At 39.3% G+C, this 12,706-nt stretch overlaps 1 protein-coding gene across 1 annotated transcript; it reads right to left on the bottom strand.

Annotated features, from left to right (window-relative positions):
• Nucleotides 1–9,561: 9,561 nt before the first annotated feature.
• LOC133744262 (dirigent protein 1-like) lies at nt 9,562–10,650 on the bottom strand. Its single transcript, XM_062172399.1, has one exon. The coding sequence runs from the start codon at nt 10,508–10,510 to the stop codon at nt 9,974–9,976; it is 537 nt and encodes a 178-aa protein (XP_062028383.1). The 5' UTR covers nt 10,511–10,650; the 3' UTR covers nt 9,562–9,973.
• Between the last annotated feature and the right edge of the window lie 2,056 nt (nt 10,651–12,706).

Here is a 12,706-nt window from a genome sequence, read left to right on the forward strand (position 1 = left end):
AGGATGCGCTTTGTCCATGTTATATCACCTGACTTTTGGACATACGCAGACTGGTGGATTAGTATTCCACAAACTCGGTGTTCTAGTTCAAGGCCTAGATAGAATCGAGTTTTCCCAAGATCCTTCATCTCAAATTCGGATTTCAAGTAGCTCGCGGTTTCTCTTATTTCATCAAGAGTACCTATTATGTTCATATCATCGACATATACAACTACAATTGCAAATCCGGAACTTGTTTTCTTTATGAATACGCAGGGGCATACTTCATCGTTCTTATATCCCTTCCCAATCAAGTAGTCACTTAGACGGGTATACCACATCCGCCCAGATTGTTTCATTCCGTAAAGTGAGCGTTTCAACTTAATTGCAAACGCACTCCGTGGTTTAGAGTTACTTGACTTGGGTAATGTAAGGCCATCAGGCACTTTCATATATATCTCTAAATCTAGATCCCCATAGAGATATGTAGTAACCACATCCATGAGCTGCATTTCCAGTCCTTCGGAAATTACTAAGCTAACTAAGTAGCGGAACGTTATAACGTCCATTACGGGAGAGTATGTCTCCTCGTAGTCAATTCCAGGGCGTTGTGAGAAACCTTGCGCCACAAGGCGAGCCTTGTACCTCAGGACTTCATTCTTCTCATTACTCTTTCTGACAAAGACCCATTTATGTCTTACAGGCTTTACACTTGGTGGGGTTAGCACTACCGGACCAAATACATGTCTCTTTGTCAGAGAATCTAATTCTGCCTGGATTGCTTCTTTCCATTTAGGCCAATCTGCTCTTTGTTGACATTTTGCAACAGAGCGTGGTTCGATATCATCGTGCTCTATGATTCCTTGAGCAACAGTATATATCATCAATGTGTATGGAAGATCTTTCTATCAACTCATACGCACTCTCATAATCCTTTGAGATTTCTTTGTTCTCTGGAATCATTTTAAACATCGGAGCGTCCTCCAGTATTGATTCATGGACAATCTCATGAGAGGGATTCTATACATTGATGATTGGTTTGTGCCTTACTCACCATCTTCTTCCTTGGGTGAGTGTCAATCGAACCAAGTGGCCTCCCCCTCTTCCTTGGGGAGCCACGGCCTCAACCACACCTCCACTAAGTGCGGTTGCAGTGCCTCTATCTGCGGCACCATGCCCCTTGTTGGGGACTTCTAACCTTGCAGGCACATTTGCAGCTGGTATATGTGATCTCGTCACTTTTGTGATATCAGTAAACGCATCATGCATCGAATCTGCTACGTTCTGAAGATCGATTATTCTTTTCACTTCACTTTCACTTTGTGAAGTGCGGGGATCAAAATGAGACAGAGTGGGGACAAACCACGACAATTCATGTCGTTCCCTTGGAAAATCCTTTTTCCTATCTCCCCCTAATGACGGGAAGATTGTCTCATCAAAGTGACAATCCGCAAATCTAGCGATAAAGAGATCGCCTGTCAAGGGTTTCCAAATAGAGGATAATTGTTGGGGATTCGTATCCAACATAAATACTTAATCGTCTCTGAGGACCCATTTTGGTGCGCTGTAGGGGCGCAATAGGCACATATACTGTTCAACCAAATATGCGTAAGTATGAAATGTCAGGCTCATATCCAGTTACCAACTGGTACGCAGAAAATGGTTGGCTAACTGTGGGTCTGAAACAAATAAGTAAAGCTGCGTGCAATATTGCATAACCCCATGCAGATATAGGCAGGTTGGTGCGCATAACCAATGCCCTAGCCACCATTTATAGCCTTTTGATGGTGGCTTCTGCGAGACCATTTTGTGTATGCACATGGGGTATAGGATGCTCTACATCGATCCTGATAGACATGCAATAATCATCAAATGCTTTTGATGTAAACTCTAGTGTTATCAAGCCTTATAGACTTGATAAGGTGATCAGGGTGGTGAGCCATTAAACGTATAATCTGTGCTAGGAGTTTTGCAGCATTTCTTGTGGACAAAAAAGCGACATGTGACCAGTTTGTCGAAGCATCCACCAGAACCATAAAGTACTTGAATGGTCCGCATTCTGGATGGATAGGTCCACAGATATCTCTTTGTATCCTTTGTAAGAATGGAATGTTTTGTTTTGTATCTTTAGCATAGGAAGGTCTCGATCCTGTTTTTGCTAAAGAGCAGGCTTTACAAAACGAGTGATTTGCCTTTGAAATAGTCAATGAGGCATAATGGGAGGGAGGTAGTGCTTCAGGTACTTCAGAAGGCAATGACTGCATTTGAGCAGTACTAGGACCGACACCTTGCAGTGTGACAGATTTTTGTCCCATTTTATTTTTCACTCGAAAGAAGGGATGCCCATATGAGTTCTTTAAAATACGGATCATCATGTCACGATCGGGGTGCCCTAGGCAGTCATGCCAAAGCCTGTATGAGTCATTGTCCCACATTTCATTGTTGGTGACAGCATAGGATTCAATGATCCGAATCGTAGTGAGGTATAGTCCACTAGATCGACTCATAAGTTTCTCTAAGGTGCGTTTCCTTCCACATTTATTAGAGGTAATATAAATGTATTCAAGTCCATTCTCACAGTATGTTTTTACATGATAACCGTTGCAACGAATATCTTTGAAACTTTAACAAGGTTCGATTAGCTCTTGGTGCATATAGAGCGTCTGTGACTTTAAATATATCTCATATTCTTTAGAGTATTTCTATTTTAGTAGAATGATAATCTTTTCATTCTAATAATTTTTTTCTCTAGATGTATTGCTTTACATCTTTATAGTGCAATTTCGAATCATGTAAATATGTGTAGTAAATAAATTTGAATAAATTCAGTGCTTCAGAATAAAATTCAAAATTTATTAATAAGCCAACGATAATCAAATCAAGGTCTTTGTTCAGAAATCTAATTCATCAAACAATTCTTTAAGACCAAATAATAGTCTAATTAAAAATGAGGCATTATGCCTTCACAACTGTCTTTGGAAAATAGATAAAGCAGGTCAGTCAAAACCTAGTGCATCCATTGACTGAGCAAGATCCTTGTTGCCATTGAGGTCTGCTATTGTGAGGTTGACATTTGGGTCATGGCCTCCTTCTTCCATATAGTGAGTTTCTCGTTCTTTAGACTCCCTATATCTCTTGTAAGTGGCTGCAACTATGTTGCTTGCTTGGCAGTTCTTGTACCAATGCCCAATGACTCCACACCTATAGCATGGTTCATTGCCAACTCTATCTTGTTTGATTGAAAGGTTCTTAGGTGCCTTTTGCACCTTGTTTCCATCACCTCCACGTCCCTTTCCACGTGGTGCATTGTTGCCACGTGGGTAGGGATCAGCACGTCCAAACCCCTTTGCATTGGAGTTCTTTCCACCTTTTATTTTTCCATAATTAGCCTCGGGAATTTTCTTTGTCCCAGTGGGCCTAGCATTGTTGTTCAAGAGATCCTCATTTTGCCTCTCAGCCACTTGCAGTAGGCTGATCAACTTATTGAAGATTGTGATTCTTTTGTTGTCATACTCCAGCCTATACTTGTCCGCTAGCATAAACGCTGAAGTAGGAAATGTGGAAAGAATCTTGTAGATCATATCATCTTCTGTGATTTCCCTTCCACAGAAATTGAGACGTGCCCTTAAGCGCAACATGTCCTTGTTGAAGTCATTGACCCTTTTATAGTCAAGCAAGCGGATTCCATTCCACTGAACAGTCAGTCCTGGGAGAAAAGTATCGTGAATGTTTCCAAAACGTCCCTTAAGGGCATCCCACAATTCTTTGGGTGTCTTCAACTGAATGTACTCCCAGCGTAGGCTAGGATCAATATGTCGCCTCAGAAACATTAAGGCATCTGCTTTCACCTTATTAGATAGTTCATCATCTTTGGGGTCGGTAATGGTGGCGGTGTAGTCTTTTGCCACAAAGGCAGTTTCTACATCGGAAACCCAACGGTGGTACTCAAGTCCTTCTGAGTCCAAAATGTCAAACTCATGTCGAGTTAGATCAGCCATCTACATAAAACAAGAGGGAAGATATAAATTACGCAGTCATAAAGACATCCACGTGAATTATTTTCCAAAAATATGAATTAGATTTCAAGACCAAGATTCGTAATGGTCACATTTTTTTTCGATGCTATGTGAAAATACTTTATCACAGTAAGTGTGTGTGTATAATGAGAATGAATTTTCATTATCATGGCAAAACGCAATTTTTGTATATTGCATTCTAAAAATAAGCATAGCACATTTAAACATAGCATATATAAGAAATAAAGTACATGGCATGCTCAAATTTCATAAATATACAACAAATTATATACTACACATAATCATAGCAAATTATATAATAATAGCAAGAATATATCATGCATAAAATAAAATGTAAACAATAGTATAATACAAAGCATGCGTAGACATAATTTATATATGCGTAAATAAAATAAAAACATGCTCAAAATTTCATAAATAATATATAACAATATATATAGATATATATGGCATGCTCAAAAATAAAATATATAATCATGCTTAAAGATAATTATATAAATCATAAATGACAAAGCATGCTTAAAAAAATATAATCTAACTAAACATGCTCGAAAATTTTATAATAAAAGCATATATAATAAAATCTAAAGCATGCTTAAAAATATAAAAGATAAATCAAATTCACATGCTTGGTTAAAAAAAAAATAATAAAGAAAACATACTTGATTTCGAGAAAATAAAACAATCCTAGCACACGCGCGTGTTGATGCAGGCGTGCGTAGCGATGTTTTTGGGCTTAAGAAAAACTGGGCCGCTTCCTCTCTCTTTTCAGCAGTGGGCCATGGGCCTTTTTTTTCTTTTTTTTCTTGGCCTGCTTTTTTTTATTTTTTATTTTTTTCTTTTCTGGGCCGCAAGCCTTGTTTCTTCTTTTTTTCTTTGCTTTTTTTTTTCTCTGGGCAGCAGGGCCTGGTTTTTTTTTTTTTTTGGTTGTTATTGGGCTGGGTCCTTTTCTTTGGGCCGGGTTTTTTTTTTCTCTTTTTTTTCCTTCTCTGCTTCCTCCTTCGCGTGTTCTTCTTTTTTCTTTCTGTTTCTGTTCCTTCGTGTACCAGTGGAGGTCGCGCCGGCGAGCAGGGAGGAGCAATTAGGCGAAGGCGGCGCTGCTGCTAGATCGAAGGCGGTGAGGAGGCTGGATGGAAGACGTACGCTGCTGCTGCAGGCGGGATGTACTGCAGGCGGAATCTGCGCGGCTGTGCAACTGGTTTGCTAGGCATGAGGCGTGCTGGAGACGCCGGGAACTGATCGACGCCGAGAGACGAGGCCGGTCTGGTCGATCTTGGATGCTGTGACGGTGGAGAGCGCCGGCGGCGAGCGTAGGCGAGGAGCAATGGTGGATCGCGCCGGCGGCGATGATAAGGAAGAAGATTGAAGCCCCTCAATGCCCCGTCATCGCCTGAAGCCCCACGCGCAGCCCATCCGCCAGCCCCGTCATCCACTTCCGCCGCCGTAAAACCCTCAGATTGTTCCTCATCCGCCCCGACCGCCGCCGATTGCCTCGCCGGAGTACCTCGTCCGATGCTCCCACTAAGTACTGATATTACAGCCGCAAATAACCAAAGGCCGGTTCTTTTTTGGACAAATTGATTAGAAGCTGGAATCAGTGAAATGATCATTGCCCCATTGTTCGATAAATCATATACAGATAGATATAGTTATACACAGACACGTAGTTGCGGAAAAATCAGTTTTGGGTTTTCTCCCATCATCACCATCCTTCGCCTTTTCGCCGCTATTGAGAGAGAGAAAGAGAGAGACTCTCAGTTTCCTTCACTTTTGCAGATTTTGATTCAATTACAAAGACACGGACTATTTTTGAAATTCATGAACTTATGTTGTGATGTTAGTTGCGGTGAGGAAGCCGAGTGCCACGACGGCGTGGCCCGCCTCCGTCATATCTCTGGCAAGCTGCACAAGAAGGTCTGGATTGCCGCCAGCCATATTCTCTCTCTCTCTCTCTGATCCCTCTGTCTGAAATCTCAGGTAAATTCCAAGTCTCAGATTTGGAGGCCAAGAGTCGTGAAACCGTCTACACCGCTCCGGCCTGCAATGAATTCAGAGAAGCAAAGCCGTCGAGCAAGTTGTGCTTGGAGAACTCCGACGAGATGGAGTCCCTGGCGGTGTCCGTCCATCATAGAATTGGATTCAAGTTTTGCTTTGGGTTTTGCATTTTTCTAGGAAATGTCATCATCCCATCTGATTGCATTTTGCAGATGAAAAAGGAAATAGAAATGGAGAAGAAGAACTGAAGGTACGATGGGACACGTGAAGAACTAAAGGAAGTGGGAAAGGTCATTTTTACCCTTATTTTGTGCCTCACGTGCTGGGCACGTGGTCATAGTTAACGGTTCTGTGACGGAAATCGACCGCAGGTACGACGTTGATACGAAAAAATGAGTTCAGGTATCACATTGATAACTTTGAAAGTTCAGGTATCATTTCAAAAGTCCTCGAAGAGTTCAGACACTGTTGAAGTATATACTTTTGAGGGTAAATTAGTCTTTTAACCTCATTAAGTGCCTCACGTGCTGGGCACGTGGTCATAGTTAACGGTTCTGTGACGGAAATCGACCGCAGGTACGACGTTGATACGAAAAAATGAGTCCAGGTATCACATTGATAACTTTGAAAGTTTAGGTATCATTTCAAAAGTCCTCGAAGAGTTCAGACACTGTTGAAGTAAAAAACCCTATTTATAATATGAACACAGGGGCGATAATTGACTGGTCAATTATGTATGACTATATTATTCATTGGTATCATGATCCAAATTGAGATTTGTTGAAGCACCAAGTCTATCTAGGTGTTCTTAATATTATAAGCTCCACGTTTATCTAGGTTTTCTTAATTTTAATTAATCTAACCTTCAGTAGTAACAGACCCTTGGTAAATAGATTTGTGTTAAGACCCTACTCTGGCTACAGGCTATAAACTAGATAAGAGCAAATCTTAAAATAGTAATGTAGCACTGTGATATTGGTTATTTTAACTGAACAACCAATTGGACTGTCTAGGAAATACGTTTCAGACATAGCAATACCATCTAGCAAATCGAAAATTTTCAATTCCTGATACGACTGTAACCCCTCTATGCTTGCTCGAGTGCGGCGGTTTGCGGAGCATGACGGTGGACGAGGAGACAAGGGTTCAATGGTTGGGCTTCTCTGAACTTGATGCGTGGTGGCTATGGTTGGTGGAGCGGTGATGGATATCAGGGTTCATAGTTGAATTATCATGGATGGGGGCAGTGGTATGTTAGTGATGGTCAGGCCCTATGGCAAAGGGTTGATGGTTTGGTGAGTGGAAGGGTGTGGTGGCCACCATTTTAACTTCTAGGAGACGATGAGGTCAGTTGGTTAATCATTGGTTCTCCATTGAATGCTCTTAGGTTAGTGTCGAAGCTTTGGGGAAAGGTAGGGGAGGGCTGCGGCGACTTGGTTTTTAATTTTTGTTAGGTTTTTTCGGTTAGCATTATAAGTCCCCACTCCTTAGAGTTGAAAATGAGTCATGTTGCGGTGCCATGGTTATGGCGTCATCTCCGAGGACGATTAGACTTATGTTTGGTTTACTCTTGTGGTCAATCTGCTGACTTGCTATCCTTGCACATGATATATTGGTAGTTTTGACACACAATGTAGGAGAGAACGTAGTCTTTTATGCTATTGATTACTTGATTTTACTGAGAATCTCGGGTATATGTGATTTAAGTAACTGTGAAAATAGGCGTGTATTGTGGTTATAGTTGAGCCCCTATCGGCTCATGGTACATATAATTGCCTTCTCTTTGGGGTTTTGATCTATGTCCCCATGAATGTATGATTTTCGTGATTGAATGAAATTTATTTTTCTCTAAAAACTTCAATGAAACTCTTTATTAATAAAAATTTCCTACACTTGTCGTGTAGGGCTAGTCGGGCTTTGTGCCTGTGTATGCACTCTAAGTGCCTTGTCTGCTCTAGGTAGGCAGCGAGTTCCTTACTTCGTCAAATAGTCGCTACCGCCTAGTGGCAGGGTGAAGCTAAGTGTCGTCGGATTTATCCTCCGGCGGCAACATAGTAGGAAAGTTGTGCGTATGGTAATTATGCTATGTTGTAATCGTATTACATATCGAGTTATCTTTCCATTATGTCACCGCTATTTCAAAGCAAATAGAGTCGCCAGTAGAGCGCTCTTTGCTAGTTGGTGCCTAGTTGAATACAGTTATATTTGGTAGAGACTCATGTTAGTATTTCAGGACGTTTTCTAGGTGCTTATTATAATCAGGGGTTTAGGCTCAATGTCCCCCCCTTGTATTCGACAGTTTCATTAATCAAGGCTTGAGGACAGTCGCACCAGCCCTTTATTCAAAAAAAATTAGACAATATTCATGCCCTATAAAATGCTAAAGAATTATTACATAGAAATCATATATATTATTAGTAGCACACTTCTAAGGCTGCAAAACTAGTGCTAATGAAATCAGATCTTTCCTGAGTTATGCCATGTTTATAGCATTGTTCTGTTAAAGTTTAAGATATACAGAGTATATCCCTGAAGTCCTGATCCAAAAGCATTTATAGAAGCTCATACTGTTGGAATCTATCTTTCTTTCTCTTTTCTTTTTACCCTTAGCCCACCCCCTACATATATTAAGAAGAATCAAACTCATGATCTTTACAATATTGGAATTATAACTTACTAACAGGTCACAACTCGCCGGCAACTATCTTTCTCACACCTACAATAACTCTCCAAACATATATTGAAATAGAGAAGAAAGATGTAGATGAGAACTTTCAAAAGATAATGAAATGAACAGAGAGCACACCATGTAGCCCTTCCTGGTTTACTATTTCGATCTGAAAAATACATTAGATACTTAAGATCATAATTTAAGACTTGGAGGCTGCTGGAACAAACTAAACCACACACAAGGCTAGATGTCTCTCAGCCAACATATAAACTAAGGTCAAAGAAGTCTAAAATACAAAAGACTCTGGCCATTTAACTTAACTAAAAAGTACGTACAGAAAGAAGGCATTAATTCTAACACATAGCATATAGCAAAACAAATGTATGTTTACAATATTTTATCTTCATAAGTCATAACAACTACAAGTGCAAACGATCGAAAAGAACAATAAGTCTTCATATCAGCTCATGTCTATGGCATGCATAAACATTATTTCACCTAGTTGTGTTGCACAGTAATATTGAATCGAATAACTGCGTATGCATTTGGAGAGTCCACAGATTAAGGATCGAAGGGGTATTGGGATTATGACAAGTAGCTTTTGAGAAATGCTTTGTGATTTTTCAGTGATGGTTATGGTTTCTATTTATAATTATACGAGCAATAATTGCTACTTAGTGATCAAGCTACATATACAACTTATTTTTATCTGACAATGTGAGAGTTGTTTAAGCAGCACGTCTCACCATTGGAACCATTAAGATGACTATCATAAGAATATAGTCAACTTAATTTTAACATGCTATTCTGTCAACTTGAATATTTTTTTTTTCTTTGGTTAAAATAGAATTAGAGAGAGAAGAGCCTTCCAAGTCCCAACCCAATTTTATTAAAAGAGAATTAAAAGATTACAAAAGGGAGGAGGACAATAGCCATGCCCTTAGCCAAAAAGAAAATTAAAGGAGGCACTACCTTCATTCAAAACAAATAAAAAAGATAAATAAAATACAACTCAAAGAAACCGGAAATTTAGAAAACCAAGCTTATCTCGTCGACAAAGATCTAGAATAAAAAGAGGAGCCTCATCCCACCAAACCAAGTCTGACGATGACAAACCAACATTATTGCATATTACATAGCTAGATTTCCTTTTATTTTTAGTTGGAGAAGAAATACCCCTTTTAACGCTGGAAAACTGGTGCTAAATAAAAACCAAATTAAGGCAACCACAAGTCCATACAAAACGAACAAGTGCTCCCTATTCAGCTCTCATACACACTATTTTAGTTCTCTACTTGTGTTCCACTGTTATGTTGAGTCGTACGATCGAGTATGCTCTCGGAATGTCCAGAAAATAGGTTTCAAGCGTAGCGTACCCTCTAGCAAACCGAAACTTTCCGGTACCGGATGCCACCGAAAGCTCTCTAACCGGGTCCAGTATTTTACTGTTTCCTAGTATCTCTATGGTGCTGCCATTGTACTCCTTGTTTGTGAACACTACTGAAAACGCAACAAGGCCACTAGATCCGTCCAGTGCTGAAGCCACAAAAATACCTGGGGCTCGGCCCACCTCTGCCGATTGTGGGCTTGGGCCTTCGGTGAGAGGGTTGTCATTGACATAAACTGTTCCAAATTGATTGAAGGCCCAAAGCTTTCCAGCGACACCCGCAACTGGTATATCTGTGACATTTGGACCGGTAAGGAAGTCCTGAAGGTACATGGACATGTGGGTTTCTTTGTACTCTTTACTGCTACTGGCTATGGATGAAAATGTAGTCATGGATAGAACCAGGACCAACAGTAACTTGGGTATCAAGTTTAATGCCATTGGTATATGAAAGAGTAAGAGTTGGTGGGTTTCTGTCTATAGTTATCCTTGGTAATTGCTTTAACTGATAGCAACTAGAGGAAACTAAATATGTGGGGCTAACTGGGCAACCAAGAAGTAGGGCTAGGGAGATGAGGAGCTTTGTGAGAATTGCTCTGTGATTTTCAGGGTGAAGGTTACAGTTTCTATTTATAATATGAACACAGAGGCAGTAATTGACTAGTCAATTACGTATGGTGGTAGTATTCGTTGATATTATGAGAAATTTAGATTTGTTTAAGCACCAAGTCTATTTAAGGGTTTTTAATACATAATATTATGTATGGCTATAGTAAGCGCGTTCGGAAGTGCAGTGCTCACGTATGTGTTTAGTTTTTATTTTATGTATCATGATTATTTCATCTTGTCCATGTTTGCTTTAGTGATTTGCTTTGAGATAATATATCAATAGCCGATACTAATTAGTTTTCTCCCAAATGAATGCACAAAACCATATTAAAGTCCAACCAATTTGTAATTGAATGCCGATTCTCATCGACCAAAAGAAAACAACAGCATTTCGCCATAACATTAACCTCAAATTACCTCAATTTCTTAGCAATCAAAACAGAAAGCAGAAAACTCTTTGCTGCAAATATTCACACACCTGCTACACCACACACTCATCGAGTCCTACTACCAATTCAAAGGCTTGACATTTCGCCCCATTATCTATACTCATTCAAATATGACGTTCTATTCCCATTAGCCACCTCCTTACTACTATACATACAAAGTCCCATTTCCAATTCATAATCTCAACATTCAACCTCGAACTATCTCTCAATTTCTTAGCTACCAAAACAGAACGCTTTAAACTTTTCGCCTCAAATAGCTACAAAATCATCAAGTCCTGCTTACAAAAACAAAGCAATTGAAAATTCACATTCTCACATAGAGGCTAGCAAGTCCAATCCCTGAATATCAAACACATAAAAGTATACAACTTTTCAAAAAAAAAAAAGTATAAGCAAAGCAATTGAAAATTCTCAGTCTCACACAGAGGCTAGCAAGTCAAATCCTTGAATATCAAATACAGAAAAGTATATGAAGTCAAGACACTTCCAGAAGGCTAATTCTTTAAAGCTCACAGCAATATTGCAGCTTGGGTGATGAATACCTTGCTGAGTACACTTGCATATTTGCAGCTTTTGGCTATGGAATAATTTCGTTCTATTTTCAATTTTGATGTTCAGGCAGGAAAAATATGTAGTTTTTTAAAGTTAAATTTACAGAGCCTTAACTCATTCTTTAAAGCTTTGAATAAGGTGTGGTTTCTTTTCTTTAAAACATTATAATGTCTATTTTCAGTAATTGGAAGTTTTGCACAAATTAGAGCTTTAGAGAGTTGCATTAAGAATAAGAAATAAGCACACAGCAGCAGTTTTGCAGAAAAACCTGGAACTGTAAATGAACTTTAAAAATTCATAACTAATTGTAGGAAATTCGTTTTCAGGTGATTCGAACTCTGAAAGTTTCTTTAGGACGTCTGCTACAATTTTTTTTTTTTTTTTGGCAAATCTGCTACAATTCTTTAGAAGGCCACAAAATCAGATTCTAAACATATTTGTACAGTTTTTAACTCAAATGTGACTGGGTCAGAAAACTGCAGTATTTGAAACTGTCAAGTAAAAACTGTTTTGGTTGAAGTGTTAAACAAGTCAACCTCTCATGTTTTTTTCTTTTTATTTTATTTTTTGTATGCCTTAGCTGTGTTATGATATAAAGGTGACTGGGTCAGAAAACTGCAGTATTTGTTATGCTTTTTGAAAACTGTTTCGTTTGTTTCGATACTACGCTCATCCATCTTGAAAATTATATAAGCTTCAAAACGAATAACAATCTCAACAACACCTACATGACTTAACCCCAAAATCAGTGACATGTAAAGATTGAAAATGAGTTTTTATGGGGATCTAAGCAGCTTCAATGTAAAAATTGCACCTTTCTTTTGGAAGCTCCGGAACTTACCCCTAACGCATATCCTGGAATTTCGATCAGAGCGGATCCAAATCCCAAATTCCTCTTCCCCTGTTCTCTTCTCTCTCTTTTTTCGTCTCCTCCTTTTCTCGCCTTCGTCTCGGTCTCCTCTCTCTTTCTCCCCATGCTTTGTGTAAATTTACTTTGGTTCTTTACTTCTTTTAACTGAACAACCAC

This window comes from Rosa rugosa, chromosome 1, assembly GCF_958449725.1.
Source record: "Rosa rugosa chromosome 1, drRosRugo1.1, whole genome shotgun sequence".
Lineage (NCBI taxonomy): Eukaryota > Viridiplantae > Streptophyta > Magnoliopsida > Rosales > Rosaceae > Rosa > Rosa rugosa.